Source organism: Manacus candei, unplaced genomic scaffold (assembly GCF_025592945.1).
Source record: "Manacus candei isolate 608988 ecotype Guabito, Panama unplaced genomic scaffold, ASM2559294v1 h1tg000005l, whole genome shotgun sequence".
Lineage (NCBI taxonomy): Eukaryota > Metazoa > Chordata > Aves > Passeriformes > Pipridae > Manacus > Manacus candei.
In genome coordinates, this window is record NW_026138053.1 from 20,905,751 (window position 1) to 20,926,457 (window position 20,707).

Sequence of the window (20,707 nt, forward strand, 5' to 3'; positions counted from 1 at the left end):
AAGTAATGGCTTTCATCTCTGCTCTACAAAGTATCAGTCTGTACAGTGCCATTCAGGAATTCTCCTAGGGGAGCCAGACAGCTCACTGACACTAAACTGCAGCTACAAACTAGGGTACAATAATCCAACAATATAAAAAAAAAAAAAAGACTAAGTCAAATGGGTCTAATATGCATAGAGTTTATTTAGTACTTAAATTCTACAATCAGAATGCAGTTTACTAGCCATTTTAACTTTCAGTTAAATGTCTAAAAGAAATTACTAAAATTCAATAGTTTCAGTACAATGTACATCCAAAGCCAGAACAGGCAATGCCAAGACTCTTGGTTATTTCAAGGAAGTCCATATGCAAGTAGAAAATTCTATCCCATTCTTCAGTAAAAGGGACCATTACACAACTAAAGGTGCACACATTAGAATAAAAACATTAGTCAATTAATTTTTACTCAGTTTTTGTGAATTACTCCTGTTATTTCCATTGCTTTCAACGCTGCATGTACCTAAACTACTTTTTTCCCCCTCAAGGGAAAAAAGCATCAAATTTATCTTCAGGTAGCTAGGATTATAAGAGTGTAATTTAATTTAAATTTGACAGCTTTATTTTTGTGATGCAGGTTTGAAACTGCATCATTTATAGAAAGTCTTCAGAATAGAGTTGTCTGCACTGTGCATCTTTAATGTGTAATAAGCTAATTAAACACACTGGCCTCGTTATATTTTTATTGCCATTTACTGTATTTTGCACAGTCATCAAGATAAACACACAAATGTGCATCTCTTCCTGAATTCATACTTAATAAAGCAATTTATTTTGCACATACAGTCGTAAAAGAATACCAAGTACTCTTTTTCTCTGTGTAGAATTCTTCGGCCAGCTAAGTGTTTTCAGAGGTTTAGCAATAATTTTGCCCCTGAAAGCTGATAAACCCATCATGTAAAAATAATAACAATAGTACACAAAGGAATTTTTCAAAGACCTTTTCATTTTGTTCCCTGTTTAGGGACTTGTTTTTCAAACAGTAGTCTAAAATAACCCTTTGAGTTCCAAGCTTCGGAAATCCCAGGGCACTGTCACTTAAGGCAATAATCTAATCCAGCTGGAGAAAACATGCTGTATGCCTGCAGATCCAAGTGAGTGCCCGTCTATCAAAGGAGATATGTTTTAAGGCACCCAAAGGGTTAATTATGTTTCTTTTTAACCATATTAAGGCTCCCCATCCAAATAGTTTTTCATTAATTGTGTATAATTTCACAGAAAGTAGCAGCAAGACAGTGCCTTCATTATTGGATGGCACAAAGCCATGTTATGTTTAAGTTATTTAAACATGATATGGCAGTTAAAGTGTGGTTCTACTCTAGGAAATAATAAAAAAAAACAACAACCAAACAACAAACAAATTAAGAGACTCAAGAACAGTCATTAAAAATTTCCATAATTTTGTGCCCAGCACTGTCTCCAGGACAAAGCTGTTTATCTTAAAATATGCTTGCCCTGGGATCTGAATATTAAAATGTATCCACTAAAAGATATGGATACCTGCTCATCCAGCCTAAATCCCATGCTTCTAAGTCTGAGAAGCTGGAAACAAACACTGAGTTTTTTAACTAAGCAGACAGATCTGTGAATGTGCCCATCTGTTGCTTTTTTATACAGAATTCTTTTTAAAGAGTAGAACTGCACTTTTATAGGAGAATGAAAAGACATTTTATTTGTAACTAGTTGTGCTTAACTCTTAAGAAGCTGGTTAACATTAGGGAAACAACTATTTATATTCATTATTCGTTAATGAAGCATTTGCAAAAGTTCTCCACATACCTCATATATATGCAAATATATATATATATTTTTGAACTTAAAAGTCAAAATGCAGAAACACCTAAAGAAACCACGCTTTAAGTATCAAAATTATAAATCCAAATATGTAAGCACACATATTTAAAGACACCATACCTTCTGCCGAAATCAGCTAATCTTACATGTTATCTCTCAGAGCAGCACATACACAATATACTGTCCTAGTTAGTGTATTACCTTCACCCCCCCCAAACTCTTACTCAGCAATTTGTACACAATACTGTGTCATGGTGAGATGAAATCTCTACCATCCCAGCAAGAAAGTCATTAAACCAGCTTGCTTACAGCATATCTGCACTGCAAACCACTGCAGACAGCAAAATAAACCTATAAACTGATCAAGTGTCAGAGAAAGTAAGGATTAAAAGCACAAGTAAATGATTCTTTGCTGAGGTTTATTTCTACAGCCTATTCTTTAAAGACTTCCTCTAGTCAATACTGCAAAGAAGCTGCTCATTTATCCAGAATATTAATTTAAATGTTTGCCTAATTCTGCCCATGACAGCAGCTTGATAATATTTAATGGAATAAAAAGTTTCAAACCACTGAGCTAATTCTAGAAAAAAATTTGAAAAGCCAATTGTAAGAGGTTACTTTATAAAAATAAAGTCATTCACAGGCAGGTGTTGCATTTTTGTAAATAAACAAAGTATACTTTTGTCACTGATTTTTACATAAAGTTTTGCCAAAAATCTGATACATACAGCAAATCGAATGTTTCGAAAAAGATTTACATAATTAAAGAAAAAAGTTTATCCATTCTTAAAAAAATTAAAATAAATACTATGACATCAGTTCCGGTGTAAGTAGCTAAGCGCTCAATGACAGCAAAAAGGCAGAACAGAGGCAAAAATAAAAAAAAGGAACGGATGAGAGCTTGTGAAAAAAAGATTCAAGTATAGGCCTGAGGTGACGAAGAGAAGGGAAAGCAGAAAAAAAATCAACGTTAACAGAAAAAAGGAAGGGTAAAGCAAAAAGGTAATAGAAGAAAAAACCCAAACGGAATCAAAACTAAAGCTTCTGTTACAGTAGCTGTGAGTCAGGTACATGGTTCAGCAGCACAGCATTTTTTGCAATGCACAAAAATATTTTCATAGGGTTCTTACAGACAGAGCCATTATTAAAATACACTTCCAAAACTGCTGGTGTTTCTTTAAGCCAAGAATACGTATTTTGTTGAATAGCCTTTTAAAGCCATAACCATTTATGGGCACCAGTTAAACAACAACAATGCAAAAGAACAACACAACCCCCCTTATGATTTATGTTTAATAAAGAGGTTTAACAGTGGTTTTAAGCAGCAAGGTATTTTAGGGCCAGTTATTAGTAGCCTTCACACAGTGGGCATTTAGACTAGCCCTTCTGACTTCAGAGCTACACCTACTTTTAGACTTTTCTTTTTTTTTAAACACAGAGGAATGTAGGTAAAGACCCCATATTTTGCCTGTAACCTCATTCTACAAGCATCCCAAACGCTCCTACTCCTTGCTCCAGGTCTAAAATTCCTGACACGAAATTCTATTTCTTGGCCCTCTCCACATTCTTGATTGTGTCCCTTCCATGAAGAACCTTGGCCTTTGATGTTTGTTCCTTACAGCCCTTCATTACAGAAGAATGTTTTACCTCTGTTGTGCTTCCAACCATTAGAACCTTTTTTTCTTTCTTAAAATGCCTGAACATTACAGCCTTAGACTGCCTAATTGTTTAATACTGCAGAATTGTTAAGAGGGTCACAGTGAAATGGCAGCCAAAGCGAAACCTCTCAGTTCTGTCAGATATCAGGAAACCTGTGTTCATCCACTCTGCTGTTGCACTCTGCATTTAGACTTATTTTAATCAATATTTTGAATAAAATTAACTAGCTTTAAACTTCTCCCTGTTCAATTTTTACTGATAAACTGCATTGCACAATTACAGCCCCATTTCTGCTTTGTTAGCCAAAGTGTTCCTCCAATGCAAACACCACTATTAATTTCAAAGAGTCCCTGCCTCCTCTTTGGTGAAAAGGTAGGTCATTTATCGTACACTGAACTAATGCTTCAGCTTAGCAACTCTGTCTTAGTTCACTTTTTTTCTATTATTTTTGAAGCATTACAGTAATTATTGCTTCTTTACATGTCTAGATATTGGTTTGGAAATTACCAGTTTAATAACTGAACACTAAAGTCAGCGCATTTATGTTATGGCAAATGAGTCATGCTGTCCTCTAAAATTCAGGGTATGGGCAGATAAAGATCCAGGAAAGACAAAGATCTAGGGAAAAGGAATACACAGCATTGTTATTCTATGCCCCTTCCTGGAAGATAATAACAAACCCAAAAAGAAAATCATAGGAACAAAGGTCACACTATGAAGTTTCAGCTGTCAGCATTTACTTCATTTTCCCCTCTCTGTGTAAATCTTAAGGGAGGAGCAGATGACAATGTGGTCTCACCAGTGCTAGTTTTACACTGTGTAACCAAACCACTTAGAACATTCTATTTCTAGCAAGATTTTTTTGTACAGAGACACTATAAATGTTTAGGAGTGTATTATGTACCCTAGCATGGATGACTATCTTTTATTATGGGTCAGAGCTATCCAGTGGCAATAAATACAGGGAGCTACAATTTCTATCAGTTCTACTGAAAAGTTCACCTTTACTTACACACTCTAGTTCAAGTATTTTAAACTGGACTGCTTTCAAAGATGCAACACCACTATAACCGTTCATTCAATCTGTTAGTAACTATTCTAACCTTTTATTTGCAGTAAGTTTACTTGAAAATTACTTGAAACACCTGTTTAAGTTTTCATTTTATATTTAGTCCAAAATATTTCCTATGACTTCACAAATACTACTCCAAGTAAGAAAAAGTACTTGCAAAAGTACATCAGTTATTTTCAACATCTCTAGCTTAGAGGAAACACCTAATCAGATGTTTGACTACTGCGTAATTTAAAACACATTACTACCAAAACCAACCCCAAAACATCAGTGCATTTACTTGAAATAATTATTAACATGTATTGAGCAAATGAGTTTACTCCCCACATTGATATGGTGTTTTGTTTAGATGCTAAGAACGATATGCAATTTTTCCACATGAAATGGCTGGTTTTCTTTTTCAAACTCAAAGTGCTATGTCTCAGCTTTTGTAGGAACACGTTTTTTTTCCTTGATGTCACCTGAGGAGCTGGTGGCAGTCCTGTATTCTCCAAGCTTTCTATCAGAGCTATACTGTAAGAGCAGTGATAATTCACAAGTAACTACATTAATGTTCACTGAAAGGTAACACTCCTACCATCAGTTCTTTAAGCCCTGGTTTAATGTCAGAAAAGGCTTCCCTCACTGGTTTGGTTTATTTATTAAAGGAGAGTGTAAGTAAGTAGCAGAATACCTTCAGTAACATGTAACATCCTGTTTTAGCACCAAAAGAGATACCCGCACTACAGAATGCGAGCTCTGGATTTGTAATTAATATGTATGAGGCAAAAAGAAAAGTGTTACAAGTATCAAAAGTATAATATGAATTTACATTTAAAAGCTTAGGTTTTAGGCAGAAAAATATGGTCTTACATGTTATTTACCACAACGGGTAAATGCGTTATTTTTATACATCATAATTATTTTCAAATTAACATCAAATTCACTGTTTAAAACAGCCATCATTAGCATAAAAGAGGCTGACACACATATGTTTTAGAGGAAGTTGTAAAAGCATCACTAAAAAAACCTTTCTAATCTTTTAAGACTGATCTACTAAAGAGATCTTTTAACTTCCCCCCATACTGACACATATAAAACACACACAGAATTAAATACATATACACATGAATTGCTATCAATCCCTGTTCCAAAGTGGTAAGATACTCACTAGCTTTCTCCTTGTTTACTCACAGTCTTACTATAAGACTAAAAATAAAAAATAAAAAAAAGAATCCAGTTTCAATCACTTCCTAAACAAGATTTTGTGAACATGAAAGATGCAACTGTACAGTTCATAAAAGTTTTTAAGAATTGGTCACTATAAACTGGAGGTAGTTTTGAAATATGTTAGCTTGAATTAATTCATGAAATCAGAAGTAGCGTTAATCTACAAAAATATTTTTAAAAATGAAATACTCTCCTGTTAGGAGGATTGTTTCTGTATTACTGAATACATTCTTTTGGAAAAAAAAACAAAGTAGCTTATGGTTTCTGGTTGTTCCCACTCAGCTTTGGAGAGTAGGCCAAGACACATGCACTTGTTGATCTCTCTTGCTGAAAGTGTGCTTATGCTTCCTGAAGTTGTAACATGGACTGAATGTGGCATCCCAGTCATTTCCAAGGTCTTTTTCTACTATAAACAGTCTTTAGAACTTCCTGTAAAGCGTATTAATTCTAAAATAGTGCTTCTGAAACTGTATGGTGCAGAAACTGCCCCTCAATTTATCTAAAGAGATATTTACTCCAGAAAACTTAGATGATGATCTACAGAGAAAAAGACTGGCATGAGCTCTTCCACTTTCAGTTTTATGAGTATAAAATTTCCCTGGATAACTTTTATCCTGTATCACAGTCACATGGTCTCAATATGTACCAGAAAATACTTTTAGGTTTAGTAGGTTTTAACTGTAACCATGGAAACCATTGAACCTTAGTAATGCTTAAAATACAAAGATTTTAAAAAGCCCAAAGAAAAGTCCCTCTCAGTGAAGTTGCTGTTAAACTGACATTATTAAAAATACCAAATCCATTTTTTTCCAGCCCCATTCTAAAAGTAATTGGTCAATTTATTCTCGCAAACAAGCATTCCACAGCAACAGGGGAGGGGGAAATTAAAAATCTCTCCATATTTATAACCTATTATAAGTGAAATTAAATTATGTATACCCTGTAGCCACTTTTAGCAAACTTCCCACTGTTATTTTAAATCTTGTGCAACAGGAAAAAAGAGAAAAGAGATTTCTCATCCGCTTTTCTTGTTTTCCCTTCACAAAAAGGTAACAAAGAATCACAGGATCATTATGGTTGGAAATGACCTCTAAGTTCATTGAGTCCAACCTTTAACCTAACACTGCCACATCTACCACTCAGCCACGCCCCTAAGCACCACATCCACGAGTTTTTTGACCACTTCCAGAGATGGTGATTCCACCACTTCCCTGGACAGCTTGTTCCAATGCTTGACTAGACACAGGATTTGAGGTGTGGCCTCACCAGTGCCGAGTCCAGAGGGACAATCATTGTCCTGGTCCTGCTGGCCCCACTATTGCTGATACAGGTCAGATCCTTTCCCACCAGGCAGCTTTCCAGCCACTCTTCCCCAAGCCTGGAGTGCTGTACGGGGTGGTTGTGACTCAAGTGCAGGACCCAGCACTTGGCCTTGTTGAACTTCATCCAATAGTCCTGGGCCCATGGACCCAGGCTGCCCATATCCCCCTGCAGCACCTTCCTCTCCTCCAGGCCATCAACCCTCCTGCTGCCCAACCTCAGGTCATAGGTAAATGATCCTCTCATCCAGATCAACAAGATGTTAAACAGGACTGGCCCCCCTACTGACCCCTGGGGGACATCACTGGTGATCAGCCACCAGCTGGAGGCAACTCCCTTCACCACCACTCTCTGGGCCCGGCCATCAGCAGTTCTCTATCCACTGAACAGTGCACCCATCCAAGCCATGGGCTGTCAGCTTCTCCAGGAGAATGCTGTGGGAAACAGCGTCAAATGCTTTCCTACAGTCCAGGCAGACGTATCTCCAGCCTTTCCCTCATCCACTCTGCAGGTCACTATATCACAGAAGAAGATCAGGTTGGTGGAGCAGGACCTGCCTTTCATAAACCCCTGCTGGCTGGGCCTGCTCCCCTGGTTGTCCTGCATGTGCTGTGTGATCAAGACGATCTGTTCAGTAACCTTCCCGGCACCAAGGTCAGGCTGACAGACCTGTAGTTTCCTGGATGTCACATTGACCAACCTCCAGTCATCTGGGATCTCCCTGGTGAGCCAGGACTAATGAAAAATGATGGAGAGTGGCTTGGCCAGCTTGTCTGCCAGCTCTCTCAGTACCCTTGGATGGATTGCATCCGGTCCCATAGAGTTGTTTCTGTTTAAGTGGAGCACCAGGTCACTGCTTCCTCTTGGATTATGGGGACTTCATTCTGCTCCTAGGTTGGAGCTCGAGGAGTCTGCAGGTGGGTGAGGACACAGCACCACTGCCTCCCATCCAGCCCATCCTGAAGTCCAGATTTTTGACCCAGGAGCTGCAGGCTCACCTACTGGACCAGGAGGACAATAAGAACTGCACTCAAGCTGTGGAGGAGTTGAAGAGGGTGGTTCGAGGTGCCAGCCAGGCAGCAGCAACCTCTATCCCTGCCCTTGGCTTCCTGGGGCTCATCAGCTTCCTTAACACACTCCTCAACTACTCCAAGTGGTGCTCAGGGCACTGAAGGTGATCCATCTGCTGGCACTGGGTGACCAGGTACAGGCCTTCCTGGCACCACTCGTCTCTGCTGCTGGTGAAGTCCTGGGGGGACAAGAAGCTGGCCATCCAGTAGGAGTACAAGCCCCTGTTCTTGTGGCTGAGGAAAGCAGCGCATTCTCAGCAGGAGCTGGGCCTGCTGCTGCAGTGAGAGTACCTGCAGCTCAACAACTCCAGAGTCCAAGAGGACGTGGTCATCATCGTGGCCTTCTTCACTTACCCTACTGGGGAGTTGGACTTGGCCAAGTTGGCATTTGGGCTGACTCCAGCACTGGTGGACAGCAAGAGCAGGGTCTGGCACGATGCCATGGAAATGTTTGCTGTGGTGGCATCTTCCATAGGCCCAGGCAAAACCATCCCTCTCTTCAAGTCAGTGGATGCTGTGGAACTGGAGGACAACAGGGATGGGGTGATGCATGTGGTGCAGGCCAGGCTGGCCAGGCAGACCTTGCTGAAGCTGAGTGGACCAAGGGTTTGTACAGCACATTGTGCCCTTGCTGTTATCTGGTCATGACAGGGGGTCCTGTTTACCCTCTGGAACAGATACAGACTGGTTTTTGATGGGCCACAGGACTCTGAGCACACAGTTACTGTGGGTATCACTCAAGGGATGATGCTCTGGGAAACTCCAGCTCCGTGGTGCCTAGACTGATCCAGGAATAAGTCCAAGAAAAGTCTCGAGTGCATGGACAGGAAAAAAAAACAACAAACTGCCTTGGGAAAATAAGCATGCTGGAGACAAGGAAGGTGGTTCAGGAGTCGAGGTGCCTTTCTTAAAGGGTGTGGAGAAGGGTTGCCAGCTGTGCTGCAGGGTTCTGAAGGGCGATCTGATTCAACTGACGGGCACAACCAGGAGTGACCGAGCTGCGCAGGGTGTTCCTGTGTGGCACCAAGCCCAGGCGTGACAGGGGTGACAGGTGGTGCCATCTCCAGTAGCAGAGGGATCACTGGCTACTGACAGTTATTTTGACACTAGAGATGCAAGTGCTGAGTTTTTCTTAATTAGTTAGGATTTGCATGAGACCATAGTTATGTTCAACCTTACAAACACCTTAGTGAGAAGCTCTAGTCAGAGATGCTTGAACTGCCACCACCTCACGTAACATTCTGATATGTATATAATATGCCATATTCTAATAAAGTATATTTGCCTGGGAGTTCCCAGGGTGAAGTCTGTTGCCAGCAATGGACCCACTGGGAAGAGCAAATGCCTAGAAAAATTAAATCAAATCCAAAGTGAAGTTTCGAATAACCTCCAAAGCTCCTGTATCAAAGCCACATATATCCAACATGCCTCTGTCATCTGGATCTGCCACTGTAAAACCATTTGAGGTCATTCCACAAACAATCAGTTTAGCAGGAATATCCATTTTCTAGAGGAAGGACAGAAAAAAAAAAAGTCAGAAAACACATACAGAGTAAAACATGGCAGAACATATATATACAGTAACTTAAACATGCCAGAGGGTCAAATCTTGCTTGCATAAACCACTGTCTGAATAGCCATACTGATAGAAACGAGATATGCCACAGTCAGAGCTGAAGACTGCCTGCTAACATTGTGTTTAACCTGTAGCAGACATATTTAAATAAATGGAAATAATTGCAATGAGGTATATTAGCAAAAATTTCCTGCAATACTACAATTCATACATTATTTCAAATGCAAACACTGCATTTGCTATTATGCAGTTCATTCTTAGAGACAACTCAATAATAATTATGAAGTCACCTAACAGACTCAGAGAGTGCATTTTTGTCTAAGGCAAGGATTTCCAAATGTTGCTTGAATAAATACAACTGTGGTCTGGACAATTCTGCTAAATAAACTGAATTTGCAGGTAAGTAATCTCTAAGGTAAAGCAAGCAAGTGGCATGAAGGCCAGAGTGCAGGAACTCTTTCTTTACAGAACAAGTTTAGGAATGGGAGCTAATTTCAACTAAGAAAAACAAAACACAGTCCACACACACATGTTTACCAGAAGTACTTTTTGTAGTTTAAAAAACAGTTTCTTTAAAAGATTGCTTTCTGAGTTTCTAATAGCAATGTGCTTGGAAAGGCTATTTTTCTCTGTTCTATTTTAAAATTATTAAGCTTAGAGTAGTCCCCTTAAAACATAATGGGCTTTCTTCAGAAAATAGTGCCACCTCACCCTACTGACACCTTCCTATAGGCTTATCTTCATTACTTTATTTAAACTTTTTGGTATCTACTGCAGACACCAAGGGTAAATTTAATTCTGTGAGCCAAATTTCATTCTGTAAGAACTATAAAAAAAAAGTATTCAACCAATTATATAGAGAATGCAAAAATTCATATACTCCCTGAATAGTAAACAAAGTTTCATGGATATTGCAATACACCAAGCAGGGTAGGCTAATTACAAATCCTTATAGTAATTCTGTGGTTTTAAATGTGCACAATTAGTGTCCTATGTCCACTAATTCTACCTAACTGCAGAACTGAGCAGTTTTTAACAATATATAATTATTTACTGAAACAAAGCCACAACTACTTCAGTCCCTAAAACATCTTTAGAGCTGGTATTTATTTTGTACTGCATTCACTAATCATAAACAGTCAGAAGCATGTTTACCTCTCGGTACTCTCTAAGGGCTGCTGCAGGAGGAGTATTTCCAGCAAAGGTCTCATTATCAGTAAATACAATGAAGACATCAACAGCCCTCTGAGTTTTCTGAGCCCATATCATTGGAAGGGAACAATCAGTGGTACCCACTGGAATCTTAAGGGAAAAATATAAATATATATGGAACACATTAATACTGAAATTAGTAAACCATGGAAAAATTACCTTTTATGTAAACTTCATGCTTTATCACACAGAGGTTTTTTTGTTAAACTTAGTCATTTCATCTTAGTTTTGTCCAGGTTTTTTTTTTAGTTGAGTTGGGGGTTTTTTTTAACATTCTTTTCAACTCATTGTGACCTAGCACTGCCATTCTAAATTGCAATGTTTAATATCTGAAATATTGACATTTTTTTGACTTTCTCTAAATAAAAGGGACCAAAAAATCCAGTGTTTTGCTACAGAGATACACATAAAACAAAGTAATAAAACTGATTACAAAGAAAATACAATGTAACTGCTGAGGCTTTGTTTGTTTGTTTGTTTTTACATACTTCATACATTTTCACTAAAACTTGAGGTAACGTCATATCAGCCATCACTGGACATGGGACCATTTCATGTGAAAAGGCAGCAATGTGGGAATCCTTCTCAGTACGTGCTACAACCTGAGAAAGAGGAAGACAAAAATAATTCAGTTGTATTACTCTGAATTTTTAATGTCTGGATAGAGCCATTCCCTACCAAACACACAGCATGACATGCTTTTGCATTTAAGACACCGGGGTCCTCACGTGCACCAACAGTTCACTCTACACTTTAAATATTCTGTAATATTTTACTGCAAATAAGCACTGCCAAAATCAGAGCTCAAAACTGCTCTAATTACTACAACTAAAGATACTTCTATATTTCTTCTCTCCCCTCTGACTTAAAATATTGAGTGTTTTTAAACACTAACAAAAGTTCAACTCCTCTGTAATACAAGAATACAATGCAACACAGCAGCTTTGCAACACCAAATTGAGGGGAAAGTGACTGTGAATAAAGGCCACATGGATAACTCAAATGTACACAGGATTTATTCTAAAATTTCTTAATCCAATCTGTATTATTCCATAAGTGCCTCTGAAAAAAATTAAAATGTATTTTCAGCTAAGTGAAAAAGCTGCCCTGACCACTTTGGTTTATCCTTGAAACCAACTTCTTGAAACTGATCTTTCTTAATATGGTTACCAGGAACTTTAAGAACTGATCTACCAGTAAGGCACAAGGTCACGCCTTCCATACCCAAAAAAAATATTATATATAAGTTTCCTCCTGATTTCTAACCAGCTTTAGAGCACCTTTGTATCAAAAGACCAGTTACAAACAGAAGAAATGCAATGCCTCACCATACACATCGTTGCTGCAACGGTGCTCGCATTGAGCACATTGCCCAAAACCTTTTGTGTCATCGATGCACTGACATCAACTGCAAGTAAGAAGCGTTTTCCTGTTGGTTCAAGTGTCTAAAAGGAAAAAAGAGAAAAAAAGAAGATAGATACACATAATTAATATTGTCGTCAAAGTTTTAGCACTGTTACCCACCCCACAAACTTTTCGTGATAAGCTTTCAGGAAATACAGAACCCTTAAAAAGGCTTAACAAACTGAAGAACTGTATTACCTTGAAAGCTCTGTAAAATGAGGCATCTAAAGCTTCTAAAATGTCTTCATCAGGACGCCACCAAAGCTTCCCTCTGCTTCCATGTCCAGCTTTATATGTTTCTAATGCAACCAAAATATGCAATGGATGTATTTTACCCTACAGGCAAAAGAAATAAAAACTGAGCTTCTTGAAAATTTGACTTCCTTTAAAAAAAAAAAAAACAACAAAGTAGTAACAAACTGAACAGAAAAAATAAGGTTCTCCTACAAAAATCTCTGGCTCAGTACACTGTTACTTTAAATTCATTAAATTTGAAGAGTTCATGCAGCCTTTCCACAGCTGTTGTATGAACTGATACTCCTCAGTCACTGGTGACGGACCTCATCACCTTTCCAGAATCCTCCAATCAACACCAAATATTAAGCCATCACCAGAATTTTGGTAAAACTTCACAGCTTTATGATTGTCCATCACAGGCTTACACTAAGAGAAAGTCCCTGTCCTGCTGAGGGGAAAGGAGCTGAGCTAGAAAAAGAACAAACTTAAAACTAGTTTTATATCCAATACAATAACACTGGACAAAGAAACTATTTTCAGAATACAGCATTCATTTTCCTCTTGCTATAAAACATTCCAAGCATTTTTTCTTTTTTTGCTTTCCATACATAAACCATATCATTTGTTTCATGCTAAACCACATCTTTGCTTCACTGAGTTATCAACATTTTGTTATTTTTTTTTCTCAAGGGGAGTTTCAGTCACTGATCACTGCCAGCAGCAAACCTCAGCAAATCTGAACACCTGTCCACCACCCTTCTTCCATCAAGGTACTGCACCACCATCTTTGCTCTCCCTTCTCCAGTGCCTATGCCTGATTAAAGAAGGAACCAGAGAAAGGGAAGAGCAGTGGGACGGGAAAAAAGGGACCGAAGTTGTTGTGCTCAAATTAGCTTTGAATAGTCTTGAATAATTTAAGGGTCCTTATTTTAATCTTCCCAACTCACAAAACCGTTGGTAAAGGCACTTGTCCTTTCTATCTTCCATTACATTCCTGGATATTTTCTTCTCCCTTTGGGGAATCCTCTTTTCCCTCTTATTTTCTTACCTCTTTGATGGATAGTAAAGCAATCTGAAAGGAGAAAATCTCCTTTTCCCCTCAACTGCTATGCTAGTTTCTTCATTCGCTTTCTAGGATCTTATACAAGTGACTTCACTCCCTTTTTAAGCTTGCATTGCTGATTCTAAATTACAAGACTCAGAAGGAACACATGACTCCCAGAGCTAAAGCTTGCCAGAGCCCTCATTTAAGAATAAACTACACAGTTCCTCCAAAGAACATCAGTTTTATTTTGTAAAGAAGTTGGCTGAAGAAATACAGCAAAGGAAGAGATTAAAACCCACAAGGGCTGGCATCGATTATGAAAAAGTTCTTACCTTTTTTAGCAGTTTCTCATTTCTCAGTTTTTCACATACTATTGCCACTTCTGAACCTCGTGGTTCCAGCACTGAATTTGCTGTCAGCTTTCCTAAATTTCTCAACAATACAGAAATGGGCATTTCCTTCAGCAGTGCCTTCCAAACCTATGGTCAAAGAAAGAGAAGTGAAAAAACAGAAAGACGAGATTCCCAAACTACAAGAACTGAAATCTGTACATTGAATAAGCATATTTTAAAATAAATGTACAAATTATACATTGAACTTAATTACTTTAAATCAGCTCTTTGGGCAAACAACTTGAAGAACAGCATAACGGCTACTTTTTACAGAAATCTAGACTTAGGACTCTAAAAAGCATTACCCTAAAGAGAATTCAAAGCTAATGAAGTTTACCTACCTCTTTAGATTTCAGGTGGTTTGTCAGGAGATGCTCTCTAACTAGACCATATTCCTCTATCAAATGAATAACTTCCAATTCATCTTTTGTGCGTTTTACTTTCTCCACAGCCTCCAGATACTTTAAGAGTTTTTCAGTCTCAATAGAAACTGCTTTCTCTTTATAAGCTTCTTGGACATCTTTCCACCCCTTGGTAATATATTTAGTGACTATAGCAATTCCTGTTGAAAAAAGAAAACATTTTTCCCAGCAGGATTACCATCTGTATACTGGCATTTATCACTCTCACGCTAATGAGTCAGCAGGTTTCAATCTCAGACCTGCTAAATACCTATTAAAAAGGTCAGACATACAATTTAGAGCAGTACTTATAATTACTGTATTAATCTCCTTAGAACTAAGAAGCCTAATATCTTTGCTAAGTTGCCCAGAGAAGTTGAAGATGCCCCATCCCTAGAAGTGTTCAAGGCCAGGCTGGATGGAGCTCTGAGCAACACAGTCTAGTGGAAGGTGTCCCTGTCCCTGGTAGGGGCTTGGAACAAGATGATCTTTAAGGTCCCTTCCAACCCAAACCATTCTATGATTCTATGATTTGAAACCAACAGATCTTAACAAATAACAAAAAAGTGTTATTTCATCATTTGTAAGGAAATAAGAACAAAATGAGGAAATTGTGTTATTTTATCTTCTCTTGACATACGGAAGAAAAAGAACAAACTGTTTATCTTGAAGACAAACAGGTCAATTTCTGATACAAAGTCTCACATTTTTACTACGCAATTTACAAGATACCCTCCCTAAGAATTCATCTACAATGGTACTTGGGTTTCCAAAATAGTTCCACAATAAATATAAAAGGTTTAAAACACAGTATTTTCAGGTAAATAAAAATTTATTACCTTCACTGGCAGGTTTTAGGTGGGACAACCTCAGAAGATCTTTATGAGACCAACCACTTCTTTGCTTATATTTTGTAACTGCTAAAGCAAGAGCCATGCCATTCTTTCCATTGTACCAATCTGCAACAGCTTTCCTCAGTGCACGGCCCCACATGCCACATTTCATGCCCTCCTTCAGATCTTTTTTAAACTGGATGAAAGTAAAGAGATGGGTTGGTATGCAACACACCTCGGGGACAGCCTTAAACGCCGCTTGCTTCGTTTTCACATCAGAGCACTGCGAGCAAACCGCAAGGGCAAAAAGCAGGGGCTCCTGCTTTGCTGCTCTGCCCTCTTGGCTAAAGGCTTTTATTTCTTCAACAACTTCACAACCCCTGCCCTCTTCGATCAGTCTTAGCAAGGCTTCTGCATTTTCGAAGCCCAGCTTCTGCTCCTTGACGTGGTAAGCGCCGCACTCGGAGCCGAAGCACAAGAAGTGCCGCAGTCGGCTGGTGTCGGTGACACTCCACAGGTCACCGCCCTCGGAGCCGGGCGCCGGCTTCTCACTCGGGGGCTGCACTCCGCTCTCCTCATCCTCCATGGCTTAGACTTCCAAGGGGTCTGCTGAAAGAATAATAAATTTTATAAAAAAGATGACTACTCTTTTATCGCTTTTTAGCAAAGCAAATGTATCTGGTCTACACGTTTCCTTCATAAAATTAATCAGAGTGCACTCTCGGTGTGCAATAATACACATTTTTGGGGGAAAACAAACAACAAAAAAAAATCTCTGAGTTATAATGGTGACAAACTTACTTCTTTGGAACAAGCTTAGAAACTACACAAAAAACATGTCTGATGTTAAAGCCTTTTGCCACTAATAGATTACATGACTTTCTTACCTAGATTTTTGGATTGCAGACTAAACAGCTCAAAACTCACATCTTACCCTACTCTATTTTGCTGAAGAATTGCTAATACTGACCAACTGGAGAAAAATGAGGGTAAAATATAGAACTAAAATAATTAAAAACTGTTTAGTCAGAAGACTTCATGAGAGTTTATATATGGTGGGTCTCTGTGAGGCTTAGACAACAGCTTTTTAACAACTGAGTACCTCAAGAACGAATTATCTTTGTTACAGGCTCAAATAGTCTGCTGTTCCAAGTGAGATGAAAGAAAACTCGAGACATAAAAAATTCTGTACCACTTTACAGCAAAAAAATTCTCAGTCTTTCAGATCTTTATACACTCCTGAGTTGTAAGAGAGTTCAGCTGTAATATTTGCAAGCAACATCACTGCTCCTACTTGGAGAACATCCAGCATGGTAATATTCAAGCCATGACATTTAAAATTAATTAAATGCAGGTGAAATCAAATCAGCAAGGCAAGGGTAAAAAAATTCATCATCATCACTACCTCCAAAACATTAATAGTGCAACAATAAATTTAGTTGTATCAGTTCTCACCAAATAATAAAAAGACATTAAATAGCACCAAGAGCTCCTATTAAAAAAAAAAGCAGCACCAATAATCCACTCCATCAAACTGTACACATCTCAAAATACACACAGACTGAAGTCTGAGAACACACAAATGACATTTCCAAGAAATCCACTGAACGATTCTAAAGTATTGCAAATATCTACTTTTGACATGCTCCTGCTGATACTGAAGATGAATAAAAGCACTTGTTTTTATTTTTTATTATCCTTTTTTTTTATTATCCATTTACCAGGATAAGCTAGAATAAATAAATGTGACTAACACAGACAGAGACGTTTTCCCCCCCAGTTTAGGTAAGCACTTTGTTTACAAACAACTTCCCTCGCTCTTTGACACAGAATTTCCCTTTCTCTGTAAGTGACTAGAAATGCACCTTTCCTGTTTTTCCTGTACAACATCTGTGCTGATCTGCCTCCAGAACCAAATGATAACCAGCAGTGCTCCCATTACATTCTATAGTCTCCTAAAATCATAAAAACAGAAGCCATATGCTGGCACTTGGTTTAAAAAAGCAGGTTTCAGTTAGAAATTATCTAAGAAATATCTTTCATTGTATCATTCAGAGCATCACTATTTTTCTTAGTGATTAAATTATATATTCTAACCATGTCTCCTGCCAAACCTATTTAAATACAAATCATGGTTGAGCTGACTTTTTCACTGACATCTGAGGCATGCAAATACACTGAAAATAACAAGGGTGGTATTCTCAGCGCATGAATACCATATCAGCACCTTTTAATGTCTAGATTCATTTATTTCCAGTACATGGATACTGAAAAACACCATTATCTTGAAGGAAAGATAAGAATGAGTAGCATAAAGGATCATGATGCATAATGAGATCTCCATGTACATGAAATATTGAGAAAAATTTCTTGTTGTATCTTTCATACCCCTGCTAAAATAAATACTACTACATTAAAATGAGACAAATGAGAAAACTCTTTTCAGTCACCTATGGATTGTCAAGACTTAAAATGAACTGGAAGAACCATGTCTTTGGTTAAATCAAACGTCTCATTTGGCTGATTATATTAAGAAATATCAGCACTACTTGGAATATTTCAGAGTTTTTTCCTGTGTTTATCAATTTGTGCACAGGTTCCTTCTGATATGTCCACTTTATTTGAATTTTCACTTGGAGAGTCTCACGAGTCCTCACACACTCAGTTTTCTAGTCACTAATACAAATTAGCTGCCATCGTCATCACCACCCTGCGGATGGGAACAAATCTAAAAATTATACCATTTCTCAATTTAAAAATGATATTTATCTGATTTAAAATCTAGATTTTTTTATAAAATACTGTGACACAAGATCCGTATTTCCATTAAAGGTACCATCCTGAAAGGCAAACAATTCACTTCTCCATTGCTACGTGCAAATATGCTGTATGATTTTAATTGCATTGTTTTAAAGAAGTTTAGAGCTAACCCTCAGACAAAAAAATTCTCCTGCTGCACTCCTCTACTACACTGTGTAAGTAACCTAACTTAGGCATGTTAATAAGGCATAATTTTTATATTTACTTTTGTATGGACTAGGCTATTCATGGACTCAGCGTCAAAAAGAGTTATGTGCCTCCATCCACAGGCTTCTGACACGAACCCATAATAGAAAAGATAGCTGCAAATGTACACTCCTTGCTTTTCTGAAGCTACTCTTAGTTTTTCTGATACTTAGCACTTTAATTTGCCTTCTCAGAAATATACTACGAGCTCCAGAACCAGATGCTGTTAGAACCTCCACCTTTTGTAGAGCTTCATGTTCACTCAGCTCTCAAAGTTATCTTCTCAGACAGAACACAGTATGTCACCAGAGTGAATTCCCTGCAGCACTTATCCCATTAAAAATGCCCACAGTAAGTCTTCTGAAACCTTTAATAAAGTTGTTAATGCTTTCTGATATGAAATCTAGGACACAAACTTGTCTCAAATGGCTTCTTGCTGCCTCAGAACTTTAAAAAGAGATTCAACACAACCTAATATTTTGGATCCTACCACAAACTGTAAATTCTTTAAAATAAATATCTATTTTAAAAATTACCTTTGAAATCTGCAATTTATACCACCACTAAACAGTCACACTAAAAGTATCAAACTGACACTTAGCCAGGAACTACCTGAAAAGCACTTACTCACAGTTGAGCTATTCAAGTCATGTTGGCCATTTCTAACCCTATTTTACATTTTAATCTCACAAGTTCCCAAAGCTATTCCCTCCCTCAGACCAGTGTCTCTCCTCTGCCCAGACCTCAATCTTATTTTCTCCTTTAACACCTGCACAACAGACAACCTTCACTCTCACAGATGGATAAATGCATATACTCATTTAACTTATGTTCTACCATAACCCAACTCTTCATCTGCTGAGCTACAGCAGGAAACCTGAATTTCAAACACTCATGGAGGATTTATCAATGATACTCTGGCCCCATAAGCATTTTCAATTTTTGAGCTACTGGGATACAAGCAAATATGTGAAAAGCCTTAGAAGTCACAGACTAAGTATTTTACAACAAAAATTGCTGAACTAAACTCCATGGTTGCTCCCCGTAATTAAGGGAAGAGGAAAAACACTATATTCCAACCATCATATGAATTACTAAGTAAAATATGGCTTTGACTGCTCTGAAACAGTCTACACTTACGTCTCAATTGCTAAGTCAACATCTTTATGTTGCTGTGCCAAAGCATGATTTAGTTCTGTAAATTGACCTTTATTAATTTCTATGACTTTCACAATTAGCCATGAGTCTTCCTAAGAAATAAAATGTCTTAAAGCACAAGTTTCAGGTATATATGAAAAAAACACATAAAGAACAACCATTAACAGAACTGTACATTCTAGCTTAAGTTCTTAAGTTTAACTGCCAGGTTAACAATCATGAACCAAACTTTGTTGAAAGCCGATGGAATTAAGCTTTGAAAAAGTCAGATGTAGAAAACTCACTGACAACTTTTAAAGACAACGCTTCAAATTGTCTTCAAATATTTCAAAACCATATATACTTCGTTCCACAAGAAACTGCACCCTCCCACTTAGTCCTTGAAATTAAACTGAAGATTATAAATACTGTCTTCTGATTCACTGAGCAGAGAGACTAAAACCATCAGACCAAATTATGGTGGTAACAAAACAGGCCTGTGCTATAGCACAGCTCGGACAACATAGTCCCCATACTTCTGAAAATAAGCACTTCTATGTCAATTTAACTCCAGGAGAACACTTCCCAAATCACAAACGGAGCCATGTCCCACAGCAGCACAGGAGATATCAGAGTACACGAATCACATACCCACTCACACGTTTCTACCGCACCATTTGCAAGAATCCGCCTGCTAAAAAAAAAAAAAATGCTCTGACTGGGGGGCAAAGGCAGCTTAGCTTACGCAGAAGAGAATTACGAGGTAGGAGCACCTAAAGCCGATAGCGGAGCGCAGCTGTCAGTCTTTATAAAGGCGATAAACACACGTGACGGGGGAGCTGCGTAAAAGCGGGACACGCCCGGCGCCGCCCCGCGGGGTTCCTCTCGCCCCGGTGCCGGCGGGAGTGCCCCCCTGGCTTCCCCACATTCCGCCACCATCCCTGGGGCCCCCCGGGGCCGGCACGGGGAGCCCGCACCCCGCTCCCCCCGCACCCCGGGACGCGCCACTTGCCTGCTTGGCCGCGGCCCGGGCGGGGCCGCAGCGCCGGAGCTCGCGGGGGAACGGGCGTGGGACGCGCCGGGGACAGCGAGCGGCGGCGGGGCCGCGCCGGGCGCGCAGGGCGGGCAGGGCTGTCCCGCTGCGGCCGCCGGAGCTCCGCGACTCCCGCACCGGCCCCGCCCGCCGCGCCCCGACAGCATCGCCGGGACCCGGATGGGGCCGCGCCCCCCGCGCGGTGCCCGGATGGAGCCGCGCTCGGGGCCGGCCCCGCTCCCCGCCGCGGCGTACGCGGGTCCCGCACCC

At 39.1% G+C, this 20,707-nt stretch overlaps 1 protein-coding gene across 5 annotated transcripts; it reads right to left on the reverse strand.

Moving 5' to 3' along the window:
* Nucleotides 1–164: 164 nt before the first annotated feature.
* RO60 (Ro60, Y RNA binding protein) lies at nt 165–20,671 on the reverse strand. Of its 5 annotated transcripts, none has more exons than XM_051804690.1 (9): nt 20,417–20,671; nt 15,268–15,867; nt 14,369–14,589; nt 13,968–14,114; nt 12,552–12,689; nt 12,278–12,394; nt 11,438–11,551; nt 10,893–11,039; nt 165–9,668 (listed from the first exon to the last, which is right to left on the reverse strand). In XM_051804690.1, the coding sequence occupies exons 2-9, from the start codon at nt 15,845–15,847 to the stop codon at nt 9,516–9,518; spliced, it is 1,617 nt and encodes a 538-aa protein (XP_051660650.1). In that variant the 5' UTR covers nt 15,848–15,867; nt 20,417–20,671; the 3' UTR covers nt 165–9,515. The 5 variants fall into 5 exon arrangements, 4 of the variants coding, with proteins under 4 accessions (XP_051660650.1, XP_051660659.1, XP_051660667.1 ...); XM_051804699.1 differs by having other exon boundaries at nt 15,268–15,870; XM_051804707.1 differs by lacking the exon at nt 20,417–20,671 and adding an exon at nt 20,056–20,382 and having other exon boundaries at nt 15,268–15,870.
* Between the last annotated feature and the right edge of the window lie 36 nt (nt 20,672–20,707).

Bases quoted from the DNA above. Each gene is read 5' to 3' on its own strand.
- RO60 (XM_051804690.1), bottom strand. From the start codon at position 15,847: ATGGAGGATGAGGAGAGCGGAGTGCAGCCCCCGAGTGAGAAGCCGGCG. The intron at 12,690-13,967 runs GTAAGAACTTTT...TTTTGCCTGTAG, and splicing joins ATGAGAAACTGCTAAAAAAG to GGTAAAATACATCCATTGCA. The intron at 11,040-11,437 runs GTATGTAAAAAC...TTTTCCCTTAAG, and splicing joins TTTTAGTGAAAATGTATGAA to ATTCCAGTGGGTACCACTGA.